This window comes from Monodelphis domestica, chromosome 5 (genome assembly GCF_027887165.1).
Source record: "Monodelphis domestica isolate mMonDom1 chromosome 5, mMonDom1.pri, whole genome shotgun sequence".
Taxonomy (NCBI): domain Eukaryota; kingdom Metazoa; phylum Chordata; class Mammalia; order Didelphimorphia; family Didelphidae; genus Monodelphis; species Monodelphis domestica.
In genome coordinates, this window is record NC_077231.1 from 326,902,421 (window position 1) to 326,926,007 (window position 23,587).

A 23,587-nucleotide genomic window follows, 5' to 3' on the forward strand; every position below is an offset into this window, starting at 1 on the left:
CAAGAACTGAAACCCAATGAGAACAGGACGTGCTCCGGCCACAGCCCCACGTTTCCGGCAGCCACGGGCACGGGGTGGCCCCTTCTGGGGACGACGCTCTGAGCTCCCGGGCTGGCCCAAGCCTGCTGGCTAAGTACCTAGCGGCGGCTCCGGGGAGATGCCGATACTCTGCAGGAGGGCCTCGGTCTCCCGCCGCTTGCGGTCCAAGTCGGAGTCCTCTTGGGTCGGCTCCTTCCTCTGCTGCAGGTCAGCCTGAGGAGGGTAGAAGGGGAAGGGTGAGACCCAGAAATGGGAAGGAGGAGGACTGGCCTGGGCAGGGCGATCCCGAACCTTCAGCAGCGAGAGCCGCCAAGCAGCCGTCCCACCCTCGGCGGGGGCAGGTACAAATCATCGGGCCTTTCTTTGGCACCCCAGCGGTGCAAAGGCCTGTGCTGGGGGCACCGAGGCTCATGGGGGAGCACGAGGCAGCCCCTGCCTCCAGAGGCTTCCGATCTCAGATGGCCCCTCTGTTGTCGTGGCCATTATCCAGGCCAGCTCGGACTTCTTGGGCAGGCTCGTCTGGGTCCAAAGGAAAGGTCTGACTACTTGGGAAGCAACAGGAAATGTCCCGTCGCCCCCGTCTCCAGGATAGGCCTATCCCTGGCACCATCCACTTTTCCTAGCAGGGTCCTGGGAGCCAGCCTGCGCGAGGCTCAGAAAACCAGAAGGAAGGGGAGGGGGTGGAGGGGGGTCATTTATGATGTACCCTGTTATGGGCCAGGTACCAGGCTAAGTGGGATCCTCACAGCAACCCTGGGAGGCTGGTGCTATTCCCATTTTACAGATAAAGAAACAGACTTGCCCAGGGTCACACAACAAGTGTCAGATGTAAACCTTAAAATTTCTTAGACTTATGAATGTTGGAAATTTCCCCATTGGGAAATTTCATACTTGAAAAAAATCTCCTACTGATAGTAAGAACTCTATTGGAATATGAAACTCCTTGGCATGGGAGGATCCTTCTCCTCCCTACTTAAGACTACTTTAGGACAGAAACCTTTTGCTAAACAATGGAAAGGGCTTTGACCTATGCTTAAGCATAGAACAGGAAGTTCTTTGAGTCATGATTGATTTTAGAATTGATACAATAGAGATACTTGGAATGACAGAACCAGGTCTTGGAAACTACAATCTCCACCCTACTCAGAGTAACAGGATTTAGGAAGGGCTGCAGCAAAGATCAAGATTTAATTATTTGAAAACATGACCTTCAATAGACATGTGCAAATGAGACAGACCTCTGGGCGGTCCTGGGTTAAGCTAGAGCCACCATTGGCACAGGGGAGAGATTGACAGTGATTGGTAGATGTGAGAACTGAGGGGAGGGGACTTAGATTGTTTTCTTAAAGATATCGGGGTCTGAGGACTGAGGGGGGGATACTCTGAAGGAGGGCTGAGAGGAGAGAGGTCCTGGAGAGGTCTTGAAGGAGGCTGTGGAAGGAGAACTCAGGAGGAGTCAGGAGGAGAATTCTCTGGAAACATTTCTTGAAAGGAGGCTCTCTTGAAGGTGGAGCCTGAGGTTGGCATGAGAAGCCTTACCTATAGAGATCTAGGGTGAATGATAAAACCAACTGACTGATTTATCTCTTAGGACTGAGGTCTAGGCCATATTGGCTTGAGGCCCTTCATTCTTATTCCTTTCTTACTTTCTCTCTTTTTCTATTGATTAATCAGTGTATTATAAATTAAATTTCTCTATAAAACCCAGTTGGCTTGGGCATATTCATAAATTGGGAATATATTCCCTGGTGACCATCTTATATTTATATAAAACCAAGACACAGTAGAAAACATATTTCAGTGGTCATAATTGTTATATATTTCCCTTGCTCCCAAACATTTTAATTATCCCATTTTATGGCTCCCACTCTCTTATCTACAACTATTTAACACTCAAAACTATTTTAAATCTAACACAGACCAGATTTGAACTCAGGTCTTGCTGAGAGAGCAAAGCAGAAGAGGGCCATAGACTCTGCAGGGAAGTCGGGACAGCCATTGGAAACCAGAGCAGAGCCAGTTTCTCTGTTGTTCTGATCCAACGGCAGATTATAGACCTGGGCCAGGCCTCCGTCTGAATAATCAGGGTGAGGGGCCCAAGAGGAGCTGCCTTTTGTTTTTTGAACCTTTCAAGGCTTGGATGTAAGTCTAGTGACTCTAGTCTATAAGATCTGGAGCCAGCAATTGTCTACTGTGCTCCACCCAGGGGCAAGTCTGCAACTGTGTTAGCCAGTCACCTCCTGGGATAGGGAATGTGTGACCCTGAGATGAAGAGGGCAGGGGGCACAGCGTGCCTTAGATCTGCCCCCCAGCCCTCCAACTCTGCCTTAAGATTCCTGAAGGGCACAGCATGCAGCCCCCAGAAAATACAGATCAGGGCCACACAAGGTCCTGATACTCTCTTCAGAAGTCCCCAGGGCCTGGCCCACACCCAAAGGAAGAACAAGCAAACAAACAAAACCCCTCAACCAGGAAAAGAAAGCAGTTCTGGAAACAGGGACATCCAGTGAACAAACACCAAAGACCACAGCAAAGTAAGAGATTCCCTGAGGATGACAGAGTTAATGACTCCATGAAACAAGAAGAATTATCCTTTTTAAACCCTCACCTTCCATCTTAGAATCAATACTGTGTATTGGTTCTGTCAGAAGAGTGATAAGGGCTAGGCAATGGGGTTAGTGAAGTGACTTGCCCAGGGTCACACAGCTAGGAAGTGTCAGAGGCCAGATTTGAACCCAGGACCTCCCATCTCTGGGCCTGGCTCTCAATCCACTGAGTCACCCAGCTGCCCCCTGAGAAGAATTCTTAAAAAGAAGAAAGGAAAGAAGGGGGAATGGGAGCAAACATTTTTAAGTGCTCCTTCTATGCCCGGCATTACAGTGCTAAGTGCTGGGAAGAAAATTACAAGGAAAAGAAAAACAGTGACTGCCTTTGGGAGCTCACACTCTATAACAGGGGAAAACAAAAAGAGTCATGGGCAGTGGGCAGGAGAGTGGGGAAATGAAGATACCCTGCCCAAGTTCATAGCTTTCCAGGGAGGAAAGTCCAAAGCAGAGCCTGGAGGGGAATGAAGTCTGGCTGTTCTGGGCTCCTCCCCAAAATGAAGGAAGAGCTTGCTGGGGAGAAGAGGGCCAGACTGACCAAGGGGTATTTCAAGGTGAGAAAGTCACAGCAGAAGTTGGATTGTGTTAAGAGAATTTTTCTTAATTTCTCCCTTTTTCTATTTAAGAGGCAAGAGAGCAAAGGGATTTCTGAGAAGGAGCCCCATTGCTGTGCAGGCTGTCAATTGCTGATAGATAGAAGGGTGTGGCAGAAAGTTAGTCAGTTACAGCCAGAAGTGGGAAGGGGCTTTTGTCTCTGGGCTCCCTGGGAGAGGAGTGTGTGGTGCTCTCTCTGGGACTGTTGGAGTCAGAGAAATGGATTTAAGGCCTTACCAGCTGTATTGATTATTGGTTATCTTGGGTGGATAGGTAGATAGATCGTGGGTGTATTATTAGACAGACAGAGTAGAAAAGTTAAGGCACTACCCTCAAAGGCAGATAGATTTAGGGTTTTCCAGAAATTTTTATTTAGGTATAGTTATAAGTTATTATAAGATCACTCTCACTTCCCTCCTTTCTATTTCCTATCCACATTTTCCCAATAATAAACTGTGTTTTGTGTTTAAGAAGCTGCTCCTGACTTTTGCTCAAACTCCTACCCCTCCAAAAAAAAATTTAACCCTTCACAGTATTAAAGGGAAAAGAGGTCCAGGAGGCCAGTGAAGTTCCAGGACGACATCAGTGGCTAAAGTCTGCAAAGTCAGGAGCAGATCCAGGAAGGTAACAAGGGCTGGCAGCCTGGGCCCCCAACACTGAAAAAAGTCCAAAAAATGTCAGCCATCTCATATTTAAAACAAATGAGCTGGAAAACCAGTCAACGAACAACAACAAAAAGAATCCAAGAATCATTGGGTAACCTGAAAGCTGAGAGAAAGAGACAGACAGAGACAGAGAGAGACACGCAGACAGAGAGATAGAGAGACAAAGATAGAGATAGAGACAAAGGAGAGGGAAAGAAGGGGGGAGAGGAGGAGGAGAGACAGAAAGAGTCTGTATATCGTATTTCAAGAGGGGAAACTGCCCAGACCTATTAGGACCAGAGGGCAAAGTAAAAATAGAAATAATCTATCACTTCCTGAAAGAAACCACCAAATGAAAAATCTTAGGAATGTAAGTTCCCCAAACCAGAGGTCTCAGGTTAAAGAAAATAACACCAAAAAGACCAGAAAGGAATTAGATCCAAGACCAAGGACTCACAGTTAAGATCAAGCAACTACCACCATATATTGGACTGGAAAGCTTGAAATGAGACATTCTAAAACACAAAGAATGTAGGCTTCCCACTAAAAATCTCTTATCTAGAAAAACTGAGTATAAGTGTACAGGGAGGGGGAATGGATCAAAAATAGAACAGAGAACTTCAAAGCTTCTGATGAGAACACAGAAAAGAGCAGAAATTTTGAAATACAAACATGGGAGACAAGAGAAATGTAAACGATAGTCAAACAATAGGAAGGAGTGTTAAAGGATGCAATGTTTTTGTGGACAAGACACAAGTGTCCCCTCAGAAATGAATGTCTTCAGGGATCACAAAGAGGGCTAAGTAAGACAGAGAATGGTTTTGTTAGGTTCAGATAATCTTAAAAGAAGAAAAGAAAGGGAGAAGAAAAGAGGAATACCTTAGGGAAGACAGAGAGAGTAGAGGAACAACTATCTCAAAAATCCAGGAGCATAGGTAGAAAAGTATTCCCCCCAAAAGAGGACACAGTTTGGGAGAGTAGGCATTATTTGAGCCTTACTTCCAACTAAGCCAGTCAAAAGAAGTTAGTGTGCAGGTATGTGTGTGTGCATGCACACACGCACACACACATATTTGGTGTAGAACTATAGCCAACCCAACAAGTTAAGCAAAAGAAATAGGGAGAAAACAGAGGTGTGGGATTCAAATAAGAGCAGATCAGTTCAGGGGGAGATTCATCATAAGTAAACAGACTCTAATCTCAGAGGATGGATCACGATGAAGAATTTAAAGGGAATGAAGATAAGAGTAAACACCTGAACTGAGATCTGGATTCAGAAAAGGGGCAGAGGAAGGAAAGTAGGTCTTCTAAAATATATGGTACTAGTGCTAAGCCTTCTTCTTTGCATAAAGGGGAAGAGGGCACAGAAAGAAGGAAGTATAAGAGATCAGGATAGAGGAAAATTCATAATTAATTATCATAATTGTAAATGCAAATGGGATGAACTCACCCATAAAAAAGAGAAAAGGGTAGCATAATGAATTACAGAACAGAATCCAATCATATGCTGTTAAGAGCCAAACAGAGTGAAAATAAGGGGTTGGAGCAAAATCTATCACTTCAGCTGAAGTTAAAAAAATAGTAAGAATAAAAGCATCATCTCAGATGAGGCGACAGCAAAACAGATTTGATTAAAAAGGAAAAACAGGCTCACAATAAATAGAAATGCTGATGATTTATGTGGGTTTATTTTGCATCCTTCATTTTAAGCTTTTGCTAATGTCCCTGGGGCTCTCTTCTCCTCACTACTGAGCAAGAGGCCCAGGGTGAGGCCTAGCCTTCCATCTCTAAGACCTCAAAGTTTTGTCTTCCTGTCCAGTATTCTCAAGGACCTCCTCAGCTGACCAGAGTAGACACGGTTTCCATTCTGTGAGATCAGTGTCAGCACCTCCAGGAATTAGGAGCACAAGCTATCCAGGCTAATCCCAAGTTTCTTTCTAAAATGGCATTCCAGGGGGCAGCTGGGTAGCTCAGTGGATTGAGAGCCAGGCCTAGAGACAGAAGGTCCTGGGTTCAAATCTGGCCTCAGCCCCTTCCCAGCTGTGTGACCCTGGGCAAGTCACTTGACCCCCATTGTCTAGCCCTTACCACTCTTCTGCCTTGGAGCCAATACACAGTATTGACTCCAAGATGGAAGGTGAGGGTTTAAAAAAAATAAAATGGCATTCCAGTCCCACTTGAATGTCACAAAAGCCTCCTGGGGCAGGATGGGGTGCTGCCAGTGGGCTTCCGCGTTAGGTTGGGGGGGCAGGAAGCAATTCTAGCTTAAGCTGTCCAGGAGAAGGGAAACAAGAGCCTCTTTGGCTCTGTCCTCCTCCAGCCACATCTCCCTCTTGCTGTGCCAGGAACCCCAGAGCCTGGATTTGAATTCCAGCTGTCTCTCCATGAAGCTCTTGGGCTTGAAGGGAAGGAAATGGGGTGTTTGTCTCGAAGCTCCTTTGATTTTGTGGGCAAGGAGCCTGTGTCAGTGTACGCTGCACTCCCTGCCCAGCCTGCATACCAATGAGCCCAGTAGCATCAAGGACAAACAAGCTGTCAGTCATTGACATTGAGGCAGGCAGGCTGGGGAGAAGCTAAGCAGCATCCCGAGTCCCCCCAGCCACGCAGCGGGGAGAACGAACGGAACCCTTAGCTACTGCTCCGGGTACAAGGGGGAGCGATCCTGGGGGACCGGGCTGCTTCGCCGTGTGGCTACACAGCTGTTGGGAGGCATGTGCCCACAGCCCAGGGAGAGACCTCGAGGAGAACAGCCTCTTCCCTAGAGGAAATCCGGAAGGACTGCGCAGAGTTGGGGGGTTCAATTTGGCTTGGTTTGGTTCGGAGTTTGGTTCAGCTTGGGTTTCGGAGAGAGGAATGCCTATTTGAAAAGCGGGTTGGCTTTCCCCACTGGCCTAGCGGGGTGCGAGCCGTGTCTACCTCGGTCAGCGAAGGAGGTCATTGACAATAGTGGATGGAAGACAGAGCTGAGGTCTCCGAGGCAGAAGGCTGGGATCCTCAGGAACAACGTTCCTAGACTGAAGTTCTGTTGCCTGTGGAGGAAGAGAGTCCCAAAGACAACAGGAAGAGCTGAAAACCACCCATCCAAAATAACCCCATAAATCAGCAGCATTTCTATTTGCCACCACCAAGAGGTAGAAAAGAAAATTCCATTCAGCACCACTGGAGACAATATAAAACACCCAGGAGAATACCCACCCAAACAAAGTCAGTGCCTGTATGAACACAATTACAAAACACTTTTCACTCCAATAAAGCCAGGCCTAAACGCCTGGAAAAAATATCCATTGCTCATGGATAGGTGGAGCTAAATGACAACTAAATGAGGAGCTAAACGAGTTTACCTGTTCGGTGGCACACTCATGAAACTACCCCCAACCCATTTCCTAGAGCTAGAAAAAAACTGATAAATGGAAGAAGGAAAGATCAAGACTATCAAGGTTAGTAATGAAAAGAGATGACTACACTACACCAGATCTCAAACTAGATGAAAACAGTCATTATCAAATCAATCTGATATTGGCTGAGAGAGTAGTGGATCAATGGAACACAGTGTAACAATTAAATTGATTTCTCTACTAGAAAGTATTATATTTTTATAAGGTTTATTAAAGATTATTAGAAATCAAGGATACAAAATAATAAACCACGTGCTGTGGCTGATTTAGCAAAATTCAGAACCCCATGCTTAGTTTACTCACTACCTCCTTGCAATCTCTGAGTACAGGAAGAGAGACATGTGTGCTTAGAAGTGGAGGAATAGTCTTGGGAGGCAGAGAGCCCTTTAAATAAAAATTGTGTTCTCGAACTCAGGTGAAGACTCAGGTGAGATTATAGGGAATTCTGGGAAGTCCCAAGGACTTCTAGGGATTGCGGTTTGGGGTTCAAATCTCCATTTTCACAAGGGTAGGTAATCAGCGCACCGTAGTGAACAACTATAGTACCTAGTGTTCAATACACCCTAAGACCCAAGCTTTGGCAGGGGAGACTTTGACAAAAACTACTAGGAAAACAGGAAGAGAACATGGCAGAAACTAGGCATAGGTCAAATCTCACACCACACACCAAGATCAACTCAAAATGGATAGTTAATCTCAAAATAAATGGAGGCACCATAAACAAATTAGGTGAACAGAAAACCTTACCTTTCACACAGGAAGAATTTATGACCACACAAGACATAGAGAACATTACAAAAGTTGAAATGGATACTTTTGATTACATTAAGTTAGAAAGTTTTTGTATAAACAAAACCAATCGAACCAAGATTAAAAGAGAAACAATAGATGGGGTGAGGGGAAGGGATAATAGTAAGTGTTTCCAACAAAGGCCTCATTTCTCAAATATATAGAAAACTAAGTCAAATTTATAAGAATCTAAAGTGTTCCACAATTTGTAAATGGTCAAAGGATATGAACAGGCATTTCTCAGAGAAAGAAATTAAAATTATTTTTAGTCATGTGAAAAAATGTTCCAAATCACTCTTGATTAGAGAAATGCAAATTAAAACAACTCTGAGATACCACCTTGCACCTATCAGATTGGATAATGATCAAAAAGGAAAATGACAAATGCTGGTGGAGACATAGGAAAATTGGGACAATAATGCACTGGAACCAGCCTGGAGAGCAATATGGAACCAAAGGACTACCAACCTCAGCCTACTCTTTGACTCAGTAATCCCACTACTGAGACTATACAAATCAGAGAGATATGGGCAAAGGACGTACCTGTCCAAAACTATTTTAGTAGCTCTCTTTGTGGTTTGTTAGAAAGTGAAGAGGTATTCATCAAATGGAGAGTGCTGACAAGTTCAGTATATGGCTGTAATGAAATTCTATTGCATCATGAGAAATGATGACTGAGATGAGTTCAGAAAAACTTCTGTGAACTGATGCAAAGTGAAGTGAGCAGAACCAGGAGAGCAGTGTATACAGTAATAGCAACACAAGATTCCAAGATAACCCCAAAGAACTCATGACGACAAATGCTGCTCTCTACAGCCTAAGAAGGGGCTGTTGGAATCTGATTGCAGATCAAAGGTCGCCATCCTTCACTTTATTCCCTTCGTGGATTTTTATTGTATTGTGATATGTGTCTTCTGTCATGGCGCAGGGAATATGGAAATATGTATTGCATGAAAGCCAATATAACCTACATCAGACCATTTACAGTCTTGGGTGCTGGGCTGGGGGGAGCTAACCTTTTTTTAAAGGCTGAAAACCAGCTGAGACTAAAAGGGAGCACTGAAATATAAAGAGAAAGGCCTCTTTTAAAAGCAAGATGGGCATTCCTCAGTCTGGAAACAGTGGGAGGTTCAAATAATTCAACTGCAAATGAAGAACTGCAAATTCAGCTGCAAGCTGGACCTGAACTGCATTCAGTTTGTCCCTAAACACTTATCTACCTAAGATACCCAAAGGATCATGGGAAGGGAAATTGGGTGAATTGGGATTGATCTTAAAACAACATGAGTGTCCTACTGAGAACAGGGGTGTCTTACTGAGCCTGGCAAAATGTCTAACAGAGGGGCCAAACATCTTCCCTCTTCTTCTTGGAGGTGACACACCACCTCTGAGATACAGAGAAGATACTCCTATGAATCCCAAGCTAGAGGTCAGAGTTTATTGCCCCCCATTGAAAAGAGACCTATAACCCTTAGCTGAAAGAAGCTCTGCACCACCCAGCCCAAAGCATTCAGAGATGCCTCACTTATGTGCCCACTGGGTACCATGTCACTGGCACAAATATAAGATAGTTTGAACTTTCAAAGAGCCCACATTCTGCTGACAAAGCCCAAATGAACATATCTAAGTACACTCAAGAGAGTGTCAAGGAAAAAGAGGATTGAGAGTCGGCTGTTGGATTTGGCAAATAAGAAATCTCAATGACTCTGAAGAGAGCAGTTCCAGTTCTGTGTAAGGTTGGAAGTCAGATTGGGAGGGTGTGATAGATGTTAATCTTACACACACACATGATCCTGTAGTTCTGGATACCTGAGATCATCTTTCAAGGTGAGACGACAGGCAAGTATGTATCCTGTAAAGGAGAAGGCACCCCGGACCTGTGACAGACTTCAAACAATACCAAAGGATGGAAGATGAATGGATAACTGGAAAGAACTTTGAATCAAAGACATTATGGGGAATAAACTTCAGGAAAATGGGTCACATAAGATTAATCACTGATCACATTAGCTTCACATATAGGGAATTACCTCCACATATACATTGGAATAAATATGCATCCACCACAACATAACTAGAACATGAACAAATTTCACATTGACATTAGGGGCTATGCTGTAAATAAGGACAGTCCATAACTTGTATACCTATAAATAAATCTCTACTACCAGAGGACATATATGTGTATATATGTATTTAAATAACATGTGATATATGTAAATGTGTACAAATAGCAGACATGTATATATAAGTATCATAATAATCTAATCCAATAATTTAGATAGAAAGGAGAGTTAAAATACTAACAGTTAATAGATAGGGACAGAGTAGGTTAGGGTGGAAAAGACAATATTGTAACTAGAGACGTAACATAGAGACGGAGCAAATCAGATTTCATTAGATATGAATTAATATATATATGTACCTATAAATGTTATGAATCATTACATTGGAATTAGCATTACATAAGGCAGAGGATAGTTCAATTTTACTTAAGATTTAAATTTTACATTGATTGCAAAGGAATGACTTTTGTATTAAGAAATTGTTATATTGTAAAACTTTGTTGGCACATAATCCTAACCCTCTTCCCACAACTCGGTCTTAACATAAGATAGGAACTTAGGTTAGCAAATAGACAGATTAGGATACGATTTGTTATTTTGGGAGGGGGAGGTTAGATGGGAACAATAAGTAGCATAGATTAGAATAGACATAGAAGATAAGTAACTGGCGTGGCAAATGGAGGATTTGTGACAGAGGCTGGCACTAGAGAAAAAGTGCCAGCCTGAAGAGTATGTGAAATTGATCACCTCAATGGGGGAGGGGCCCCAGGAGTGAGTTTCCTGAGGAGAGAAGACTCTGGCTGGAGAGCAGGGAGTCTCTCCGGCTTGAGAAGCCAAAGAGAGAAGGTGGGAAAAGACTTTCTCCTGAGGGTTACCCACTTTTCCTGCTGGTGACTGGAAATCTTTCCCCTCAACACTTCCCAGTTGAAGGGACTTTCTGAAGAGAAACCTGAGCAGACTTTACCTCAGCTCCTGTTGCCCAGGGGTGAGTCTACCTAACTTTCTCTCAGGGGGGCTCAGGCTGCCAAGGCCCAAGTTCCCCCCAAACTCAAGGAGGTGGGGAAAGAGTTTAGATAGAGACAGGGACCCCCTTTTCCCACTTTTCTTCTCCCATTCTTCCCTGCCCATTATTTCTTTTGTATTGCCTGATTGAATTGACAGTAAAGTTATCTGTTCCCCAAGCTGAGTGTGACTGAACGGATCAAGGGGAGACCTTTTGGTCTCGAGTAGTGGAGGGGGGACAAGAAGGACAAGAGTGAATCTGGGAGAGCAGCTTTAGCTAAGGGGGGAAGGCAGAAGGGGGAAAATTTTCAAACCCCCTCTCCTCTGAGCCAACCTGTTACAGCTGCTGTCTCCCCTGAACCCTGCTTTGTGGGAAGGTGGGGTTCTCCTCCCTTTCCCCATCTCCACACCTCGGGGTCTAAGCCTCCCCCGACTAGACTACATCCCTTCCCTTCTCTTCTTTTTTTAAAACAAGGGGTTGTGAAGGAGGGCAGGGAGAGGAAGTAGAGGCGGTGAATGTAGACAGTTTTTCCTTGGAGTATGGCTATGAAAGGGAAGAATAGCAGCTTGGGGAAATGAAAGGGATAGAAGGGTTTACTGAAAGTGTGCTTGTTTTTTAAAGGAAAAGAGATTGGAATACCTCTCTAAGCAGCAGGAAAGGTGCCAATAGATGAGGAGAAAGGGAAGATTTTAGAGAGTAGAATTGTGATAGTGGTGACAATATGCTATAGAAGATAATAGAGAGATCAAGCAAGTATTTATCAAATACCAACTTCGTGCTGGATGTTCAGCTAAACTCTGGAGATACTCTGGGTCAGAGTCAAGATGCCAACTTAGTAGCAGCAAAAGCTGAAACCACTCTGACTATCCTTCCATACCAATCTTTAAAAAGTGCTTCAAAAAGACAGGAGTTCAAATATAACAGCAAGACAAAGTTGCAGGGCTCTCCCACTGAACACAACTTGAAAGGCAGGCAGAGAGAGTGGATTTTCAGTGAATAAGGGGGCCCCCGGAAGCAAAAATGCCCACAGAGGAGTGCTGACCAGCTACCTCCCACCCCCCATCTACTGCACTAGGTTTGTGAATGGGCATAGGCTAACTTTGGGATCCTAGGATGGGGGCCACACAAGCAAAAAACCTCAGATCTGCCCCTTAAAGGCCCAAGCCCTGGCAGCAGCCTGAAATGAGGTCCAGAAGTACATCTGGCTGGGCCATTTCAAGCCTCTTCAGCTGTTGCATTGAAGACTTAGCCCCGGAGCAAATTAGTTCACCTTGCATAATGCTTCACACCAGCAGAGGAGAGTCAGAATCAGCTAGGCACCTGCAGAATTCCCAGTTCACAGGCAAAAAAGAAGTTGAGAAAATGAATAAACAGAAAAAAAGTGTAACCCTCAAAAATTTCTATGGGAAAAAAAGAACAAAGAGCAGAACCAATAGAGGATGGTGAGATTCAAGAAACTACAAGTGAAACTTCCCCCCAAAATGGGAATTGGTTCACACTCTGGAATGCTGGGAGCCATCAAATCCACGCTGTCTGACATGGTCAAAGGTGGAAACTGGGGACTGCACGGAGGCCCCCAAGAAGGATGGAAATACCCACTCAGACACTTCTGTGTGACTCTTCTCTTATTAGCACCCCCTTATTATAGAAATTGTTATGATTATTATTCTTACCCAGCCCCAGGGAAACATAGATGAGAGCCAAATGCCCTAGAATATCACCAAGAGATTCTACTTACAAAATCAGACTTAAGAACTCCTATGTATCCATTAGATAAAGGATCATAGATGGGACCCCCTTTAGGTATAAAACCCCTAACAAAACTATACTTAGATTCTCTACCCCCATACACAGGCCAGGGACAACAAGCTTACCTGATTTGGTATATTAATTGCCTTTTATGGAAAGGCTGATACAATAAACCTCTCTGGATTATTTTGTTAACTGTAGGCTAGGCAATATGTCTTGGATACCTTAGTAAAACATTAGAAAATGAAAGCTTGATATTGGAATAATGCTTAAACTGGGTTATGTTGATTGTACCCTTTAACCCTCCAGACTAGGCAACAATGTTAGGTTGATCGTATCCTTAGAAATCTGATTGATTAGGTAATTGGTTAGTATAACAAATTATCACTTGGCTTAACCACATGTCTAGGCACCTCACGGGTTAATGAGGAAGTGACCTCTAGCTGTGCTATCTGTGACAAGAAAATATATGTCTTCTGTTGCCAGGAGCCATCAAAGATCACACCGTTTGACACAGTCCACGTGGAAACCAGGGACTACAAATCAGCCCCCAGGAAGGATGGAAACACCCACTGAAACCCTCCTAAGTGACTTTCATTATTAACATACCCTTATTATTGGAACTGCCATGCTTATTATTCTTACTTAGCCCACAGGAAAAATAGATGAGAGCAACACGCTTGCAGGGTTAATATAGATGTCCCACCCTGTCCACTAGGATATTACCAGGAGAGCCCACTTACAAAATTAAACCTAAGGATTCCTATATACCCACTTAGAGAGGACCCTCTTGTCTAGGCATAAAAACTTCTGGCAAATCTGTGCTCTGAATTCCCTAACCTATATCTGGATCATGTTGATTCTACCCACTGATCCTGCCCTTAGCAAGAGTGTTTCTTTGACTATCTCCCTAGGCTTTCTGTCTGTTGTTAGGTTCCAAGGAAACATGTATGTTGAGAATGAAACTGTGTGCCAAGTAGATGTGTGATCATGAGGGTATAAAATAAAGCCAGGCCTCAGCCAAGGCAGAAGAGTTTATCCTGTGACACCTGTGCTATGGGTTGAATGCGAAAGCTGTGTCCCATCCATCATTTTGCCAACACCGTCCCACCTCCAAGACCCCATCCCCTGTGGGAGGCCACCCCACCCCACAACATTCTGTAAAGCTTTGCATTTGCTGTTAAGAATCCATGGAATCGATGTATATAGGATAATTATAGAATGTCAATCAAAAGATTGTGTAAAAGTTAATGTATGACCTATTCCATTACTTGTAAGGAAGCATGTATGTTGAAAATGAAACTGTGAGCCAAGTAGATGTGTACTCCTTGAAGTATAAAAATAAAGTCAGTCCAAGCCTGAGCAGAGAAGTTACTGTGATGCCTGGCTTCAGGTGAAACTTTAACTGTCTCCTATGTCTTCTTTTTCACCAATGCCATCAAACCACCAAGGACTCCTGACCCCACAAGGGATGGCCCCCCACAGCACTGGAAGAACTCAAAAAGGAAACTTCAAAAACAAAATAAGGCAGGTGGAAGAAAAATGGGGAAAAGAAATGAAAGTAATGCAAAAAGAAAATAACAGCTTAAAAAGCAAAATTTGTCAACTAAAAAAGAGGCACAAAAATCCAATGAAGAAAAAAATGCCTAGAAAAATGAATTGTTCTACTGGAAAAAGAGGCAAAAATATCCAGTGAAGAAAAGAATGCCATGAAATGTAGAATGAACCAAATGGGAAAAGAATATCAAATGGTCATGGAAGAAACAGAATCTTTAAAAATTAGAATTGGGCAAATAGAAGCTAATGACTTCACAAGACATCAAGAAACAATAAAATCAAATCAAAAGAATGAAAAAATAGAAGAAAATATGAAATATCTCATTGAAATAAAACAACTGACATAGTCATGACCCCCACAAAAAGCCTAGACATCATATTATAAGAAATTACCCAAGAAAGCTGCCCTGATATTCTTGAACAAGAGGGTAAAACAGAGATTGAAAGAATCCACAGATCACCTCCTGAAATAAATTGCCAAATGACAATTCCGGGAATATTATAGCCAAGTTCAAGAGCTCCCAAGCCAAGGAGAAAATACTGCAAACAGTCATAAAGAAACAATTCAGATATCATGGAGCCCCCCCGTCAGGATTATACAGGATCTGGCAGCTTCTACATTGAAGGACCTGAAGACTTGAAATATGATATTCCAGAAGACAAGAGAACTTGGTTTATAACCACGAATCACCTACCCATCAAAACTGACTATATTCTTTCAGGAGAAAGTATGATTATTTAATAAAATAGAAGATTTCCAAGCATTTGTAACGAAATGACCAGACTTAAACAGAAATTTGATATCCAAATACAAAATTCAAGAGAAGCATAAAAAGGTAAGTAAGAAAGAGAAAAAATGTAAGGGTTTCAACAAGGTCAAATTGTTTATATTCCTATATGGAAAGGCAATATATGCAACTCTTAAAAATTGTTATCATTATCATTGTAGTTAGAAGAAGTATACATAGACAGAAGGTGTGATGCTAAGCTGTTTAGGATGATATGTAAAAAAAACTTGGGGTAAAAAAGAATTGTATTAAGAGAAATGGGAAGAAAGAAGTAAAATGGGGTAAATTGTTTTACATAAAGCGGCATTGGGGATGGGATACTATTACAATGCAGGGGAGGATGAGGGTGGTGATGAGTAAAACTTAAACCTTACTCTTATTGGAATTGGCTCAGAGAGGAAATAGCAGCCAGATTCATTGGGATATGTCGAATCCTATCTTACCTTATCTTATATGGAAATAAGGAAGAGAGGGGTTGGGATTGAGGAGTAATTTAAAGGAAAGAGAAGTTGGGGAGGTGATTAAAAGTCCCTATAGAGAAGTAGGAGGGGAATAAGAAGAAAGGCGGTGGGAAAGGGAGTAACATAAGGGAGGGAGAAGAGGGGGAGTGATTAAAAGCAAAACATTGGTGTGGAGGGAAAGAGTGAAAAAAGAATGATCAGGATTAAAAGAGAAAATCAAAATGGAAGGGAATACACAGATGGTAATCATAACTGAATGTAAGTGGGATGAACTCACTCATAAAACAGAAGCAGATAGAATGGATTAAACACCAGAATCCAAACATATGTTGTTTACAAGAAACATCTTTGAGGCAGGGTGACACACACAAAGGTAAGAGGCTGGAGCAGAACCTATTGGGCTTCAACTGAGACAAAGAAAACAGGAGTAACAATCATTATCTCAGACAAAGTTAAAGCGAAAATAGATTTGATTAAAAGTTAAGGAAGGTAATTACATCTTGAAAAAAGGCAGTATAGATGATGAAGAAATATCATATACCATATGCACCATATACCATATATACACCAAATGGTATAGCGTCCAGATCTCTAAAGGAAAAAACTAAAGGAGGTTAAGGAGGAATTCGATTGTAAAACTATACTAGAGGGGGACCTCAACCTTCCCCTATTAGAACTAGTTAAATTGAATCAAAAATTACATTAGAAAGAAATAAGGGAAGTGAATAAAATTTTAGGAGAGTTAGAATTAATCTAGAGAAAATTGAATAGGATAAAAAGGAATATGCTTTCTTTTCAGCAGCACATGGTACATATACAAAGATAAAAAACATCAGAAACAAATGCAGAAAAGTAGAAATAACAAATGTGACTTTTTGAAATCATAATGCAATAAAATTATAATCAATAAGAGTTTGTGGAGAGGCAAATTAAAAATTAATTGGAAATTAAATATTCTTCAAAATTGGAGGGCCAAATAACAAATCATAGGAACAATCACTGATTTCACTGAAGAGAATGACAATGGGGAGACAACATATCAAAATCTATGGGCTACAGCCAAAGCAGTACCCATATCCCTGAGTGCCTATATCAACAAAATAGAGGGTGGGGGGGAGATCAATGAATTGGGCATTGAAATGGGTGGGTTAAATAAGGGTTCAAATTAAATATATATAACAAAAGAACAGATTTATTTAACTAAAGGAAAAAGGGGAAGAGGATCAGAGAATATCTAACTTTATACCCAAATCAGAGACTAAAACCCTAACAACCTTTTATACTTATTCTAAACTAACTCCTTAATTACTAATTAATATTGGGGATGGTTTGGTAGGAGCAAGAACAAGAGTCAAAGTTAATCTCACACAACTGAAGCCACTTTGAGTCAAGCAGAAGTCCCAGTATGAAGAGTAGCACTGTAGGAATCAGGATCAGAAGGGGAGTGATGGATTAACACACACCATCCACCAGTGTAATGTTATCCACTATCTCTACCACTTCCTTAAGATGATTTTGTAGGAAGGTCCAGTCTCCTAGCAGCTTCAAGTCTCCCTCTCCTCCAGAAACAACCATCTGCTCCCAGAAACTGTGTGATCAGTTCCTCAGCTCCTGAGAGCTCTGGAATATTGGCCTGCAGGATCCCCTGCTTTCAACGTGCTCCTGCTAAAATCCCTTACTACAGTTCCCCCATTGCACAAAGCTGAAATCATGTTGAAAACACAATTTTGGCATTTGTGAGCTAACACAGTTATATTTTCCTTAAACTGAAATTTCTACCCAAAATTATAAACAACCTACACTCATCTATCTTACTCTATCTAATACTATCCTATTCTAGGGTTTTAATCAAGGAAAGGGAAAAAGGAAAGTATACAATGAACAATTACAAAGTTCAAAATACAGATCAAACATATGTAAAAGCAAAATGAGCAAATAACATCAAAATAAAAAAAACAAATTCATGCAAAACATTAAAATCATAAAATACTAATACATAAAATAAAATACATAAAATACTCTTATCAGCTAATACAGAAAATTCTACTACTATTGCAATGCATAAACAGCAAACCTAGACAAAACTTTTTGAAAAATACAATAAACACAACATTGCATAAGTTTTAAAAAATAAACCAAATCATCAAAATTACTTATGCAAAATACATTTAACAATAAATGAAAATTAAACATAACCATATTCTATGTTAAGAACTTAGCAAATATGATCTATGTACCTAAGTTTTACATATACACATATATACACACAATACATATATACAATATATACATGTATGCTGTACATATAAACATACACACATCATATTTATACATGTCACACATATACATATACATACACTATAATACAATTAATTCTACACTCCTGTGATATACACAATTTATATATATTTACATATGTATTTACATTTTTCATATGTCATGTGTGCTTTGTAATGTATGTTGTTATGTATATTGTAATGTATTTCAGTATCTTACCTTATTTTATCAATCTTAAACTCCAATTTATCTAACTATAGCCCAAATCTAAAATAAGTTCCCTATCTACCTATATTCCTGTACTAAATTTTATACTAAGTAGCTAACTATTCTTTGTTAGTAATTAACTATTTTATAACAGTTATAACATTGTTACTATATAGCTCTATATTGTTTCACTCATTCAACTAGTGATTCAATGTAACCTAACCATGTTTATGTTTTTGTGTATATGTTTTTGTTATGTTGTTATTCATGCTATGCTATGTTGTGTTATGTTAGTGTTATATCAATGTTCCCATTGTGTTACTGTTGCATGCAATATACTTACCAAAACTTCAGATTTTTCTTCTCTTCTCATCTTGTTTGAAGAATTCTTCCTCTCCAAATCCATGGTAGTAATATGTATTGATGAATGCTTATGAATATATGTTATGTTATGTTATGTTACATTATGTTATGTTATGTTACGTTACCCAAATTTCTTAGAACCATTATTCCACCAATCACTTGATCCTCTTCACTGAAAATTCCCTTCAAAGTCTTTATCTTCTTAATATTTATAAATCTTTCGGTCTTTTTACACTATCCATCAATTTTCTGAATCCTCCTCTTCATCTGCCATGTCCTCTTCTACCCAAATGTCCTCTTCCACTGGAATGTTCCTCTTCTTACTGATCTTCCCAACTGCAGACTCTATTTGACTGAAGAATCTCAGCTTCCCATGACTTATTCTTTGTTTTCTTCTTCTAAAATATCTACACTTTCATTATTATTTCCATGAACTAATTTAATATGTGAGCAATGATATCATGAATCTCTTCCTAATACTCTCACAGAAGATGATGAAACTAACACAATTGTATAAGGACCTACCCAACTATCTTGGGTTGCTGATGTTTTTGCCAAATTTTTCACATACACCATATCACCTGGTTGAAAATTATGAAGAGAATAATCCAATAGAACAGATTGGATCAATACTCCCAAATCATGCAGTTCTCTAAGCCACTGTTGTAATGCACTTAACTATGAAGCAAGTTGACAATCTCCTCCTAGGAGATATATATAAACAGTCTTACAAGTTTTTGCCTGCACTGAAGAGCATTTCATAAGATGATATATGTAAACCTGCTCTTGGTCTTGTACATAAGTAAAACAAAGCTATGGGAAGAATATCTGGCCATTTTAGGTGAGTTTCAGCACAAATTTTCCCCACCATAGTATTGAGTTCCCCAACATGCTCCACTTGACCTGAACTTTGTGGATGATAAGGAATATGATATTTAGGTGTTATTCCTAGATTCTCATAGACTCTTTTCAGGATATCTTGGGTGAAATGAGATCCTTTATAAGAATCTATGGTAAGTAGGACACCAAAACTAGGAACAATTTCCTTAATCAACACTTTCACCACAAACCTATCTGTATTAGTATTAGATGGAAAAGCTTCAGGCCATTTAGTTCATCTATCATCTTCCAGCTTTTGGTATGCTTATGTAATCTATTTTGTGAACCTTAATAATTCTCAGTCCCTACTTCATAAGATTTGGTTAAGACCATTCCCCATTTAAACAATGAAGGGACTTAGATCAGGAATGTGAGACCTCTACTCCACCCCTACTTAAGCATGCTTTAGGGGAAAAAACTCCTTGGGAACAATGAAAAATACTTAAACCCATACTTATAGTAAGGCAAAAGTTCTTAAGCTGTGCCTATTTTTATATCTAATACAAAAGGGTGCTAAGTACCTATGAAGGTCAGGCAACTTGTGAATTTACAAGGAGCAAAGAGGTGAGAACTTACTCAGAGGTTTTTTCAGGTGTGAACTTAAAAACTCAAAAGTTTAAGCCTACTTGGGTGTGAATTAAGAATGGTCTGTCCTTTGAAAAACGTCTACTGTGATTGGTAGATGGGAGAACTTAGGGAAGGTGACATAGGAGAAAATTCCCTTTAAAAGGAGGTCAGAAGCTGAGAGAAGGCATCTCTCTCGGGACAGTCAGCTGGGAAAAGCTGAATTGGAGGAGGCAGCTGGTGTCTCTCTGAACACTAGAATTTTGCTTGGAACAATTCTTGTGGTGAGTGGATTGATGACTGAATGATCTCTCTTTTAAGGCTGGCCTAAGCTGGCCTAGCCTTTTTCCTCATTATTTCCTTTTTTCTCTCTCTCTTTCTTTAATTCCTCATTGTATTAATTAAAATCTCTATAAAACCCAGTTGACTTGGGTATATTTCATATTTGGGAATTTTTCCCTGGCAACCATTTTATATTATTTGATTTAAAGCAAGACACTGTCTTGAAACCATATTTTCTGAGGTCACAATTTAAGCCAAACACTCTTTTATCTGCCACAGTTTATAACTTCCACTACTTTAATCACTACAATTTGCAAACTCTCGAATGGACAATATGCCAAAGGTCTACCACCCAAAACTTTCTTTCTGAATGCACATTGATTGAATTTTTGGCAAAGACAAAAACTAGGACAGATCTTATTTGCAACAGTACTTATTCCCATTGCTACCCATTGCCTTTTTACCAAATCTACTATAGCTTGAACACCAAAATGATCTTTTGTGTGTGAATAGCTTGACAGAAATAGGTATATTAATCTTTTGATAACAGTGGTTTTCCAGTGTCTGCAACCCATATTCCATGTTCTTTCCTTGATCCAAATTTCTCCTTCCACTTCTGAATTTCTGAGCCTACATACACCCTTTCTAAATCACCAATCAGACTCAATAGTTGACAAATTTATTACATACACTAGAGAATTCCAGGCTGTAAACTTAGCAGTTATATCAGCTCTATGATTTTTTTTAGAGACTAAATCTCTGCCACAAGTATGACTTCTACAATGGATCACCACTAGCTGTTTAGGGTTTTTGATAGCATCCAGCAACTCAGTTATTATTTCTGCATGTGCAATTGGTTTTCCCAATACAGTAATAAAACCTCATTGTTTCCAGATCTTTCCTGTTGCATGACATACTGAAAATGCATAACGGGAGTCTGTAAAAATATTAGGACTTTTACCATCAGCTAAAAGACAAACTTGCTTCAATGCCACCCACTCTGCTCCTTGAGCACTAAGGTTACTAGGTAATGAGCCATACCACAGTGCCTCAAATTCTGTGACCACTGCAGCACCAGTACATTGAATTTCATCACACAAATATGAAGAACCATCCGTGAATGTCTTTCAAATCCATCCTAGGCATATCCACTAGATCTACTACTTCTACACTCATGTAATGGTTAACCATTCTTTGGAAAATCAAGAAGAAGTGTAACTGGATTTAAAACACTACACCTCACCTCCTCAAATGGATGTTCTCACTATCCAGGAGAATAATTTCATACTTAGAAATGTGTTGATCTGAATAAGCTTGAGTAGGTAATTTCCTCATTGGTGCTTCTATTTTATGTGAACAATATACAGTCAATGGACATCCCAAAATGAAATCTGCTGACTTCTGGATTAACACTGCTGCAGCTGCTATACCCTTAAGACAAGGAGCCGTACCAGCAGCTATTGGATCAAGCTGACAACTATAATATCCAAGTGGACAATAACTTTGTCCTAAAGTCTGTGCCAGTACCCCAGAAGCAATACCTTTAGTTTCATTGACAAATAGTTGGAATGGTTTTGTATAGTCTGGGATACCCAAAGCTGGAGCAGATAAAAATGGCTTCTTTAAGTTTACTTAAAGCTTGCAGATGTTCAGGCTTTAGTTTCAGAAGTTCAGGTTCTGTATTCCTTAATTAAGGTTAAATCTGTTAGACATTTTGTTAGTTCACCATATACAGGTATCCATTGTCTACAAAACCCAGTTGTTCCAAGAATACCTCTGAGTTGCCTTTTGGTCTTAGGAGCACCCAGTTTATGGATATCTGCTATTCTTTTCTGTGTGATACTTCTGTAACCCTCTGATAACACAAAACCAAGAAATTGCACTTGAGGCAAAACACATTGTAATTTTGCCTTGGAGATTTTATGCCCATGCTTATATAATTCTAACAAAAGAATCTTGCTATCTCTCAGGCACACCTTAGGCATTTGGGGATCCAAGAAAAATATCATCCACAAAATGCACCAATTTACTTTCTTTGAATGTTATAGTTTTCAGATCTCTATTCAGAATTTGTGAAAATTAGCTAGGTGAATTGGTAAATCCCTGGGGCAAATGAGTTCAGGTCCCATGGTTTTTTTCCCAGGTAAAAGCAAAGATCTTTTGAGAATCCTCATGAATAGGAATTGAGAAAAAAAAGCTGAGCATTAATCTACCACAGGGAAATATCTTGCCTGACTTAGAATGGAAGAAATTATAGCAGCTAGACTTGGTACAACAAGATGAATCTTGATTACATAATCATTGACTGCTATTAAATCCTGTATAAAATGATATACATCTTTGCCATTCTGATCTAACTTTGGCTTTTTAATTGAAAGAATAGAATTATTAAATTCTGAGAAGCAAGGTACTATGATTCCTTTTTGGATTAGGGGAGTCAGTGATTGGTCTTATACCTTCAATTGCTTCTTTAGTCAAGGGATATTGAGGTACACGAGGAACTGGTCCTTCCTTAGTCCTAACCCTGACTGGAATATCTGATTTCAATAGACCTACATCTGTGGAAAACTTTGACCAAAGATCTTTAGGGATATCTTCAAGTATTTGATAGATTGAATCTCAGTCACCCACTATGCTGACTGAATCTAAGAAGAGCAATGGAAAAGCTTTCAGAGATTCTTCTGGTAGATGTAATGAGATATCACCAGTATCAGTACATTGGACCGTTGCCTTTAATTTACATAATAAATCTCTACCTAAAAGATTCATTGGACAGTCTAGCATACAAAGAAATGCATGCTCCACAGATAATGGACCTAAAGCAATCATTTTTTGTTGTAATTTTGCTACTCTCTGCAGTTTACCAGTAGCACCTATTACTTCCATTGTACCAACAGCTCTACAATTCTTAGGAAAACTTTGCAAAACTTATTAACTGGCTGCAGTATCAACCAAAAGGTCATAAATCTGGTCTCCAATAGTTACAGACACATATGATTCTGTATTATTTGGTGGTTGAAATGTTTCCAACACTGGTGCTAGTACAGTAACATCAGTACAAAGCTCAGCCATTTCCTGTCCATCCAAATTTACATCTTCTTGAATTGCATGATATTCCCAGGATTTCACATCTTTAATACCATCATCAGTTCTTTCACTACTCTCATTGGTCTTTATAACCTCTACCTTGGTATCTTGTTCTCATTTACAATCACATTATCTTTATCCAATCTACATTCTTCACTATTTTCCATTATTTCACAATCATTAGAATTTCCAACTAATTTTACATTAAAATTTTATTTTACCTCACAATTATTAACACTA

At 40.3% G+C, this 23,587-nt stretch overlaps 1 protein-coding gene across 1 annotated transcript in view; it reads right to left on the reverse strand.

Moving 5' to 3' along the window:
* Positions 1-23,587, reverse strand: part of DYNC1I1 (dynein cytoplasmic 1 intermediate chain 1) — a 111,072-nt gene that overhangs the window by 65,533 nt on the left and 21,952 nt on the right. Inside the window, 1 exon segment of the mRNA XM_056800685.1 lies at positions 138-252. Coding sequence (XP_056656663.1) covers positions 138-252 — 115 coding nt within the window.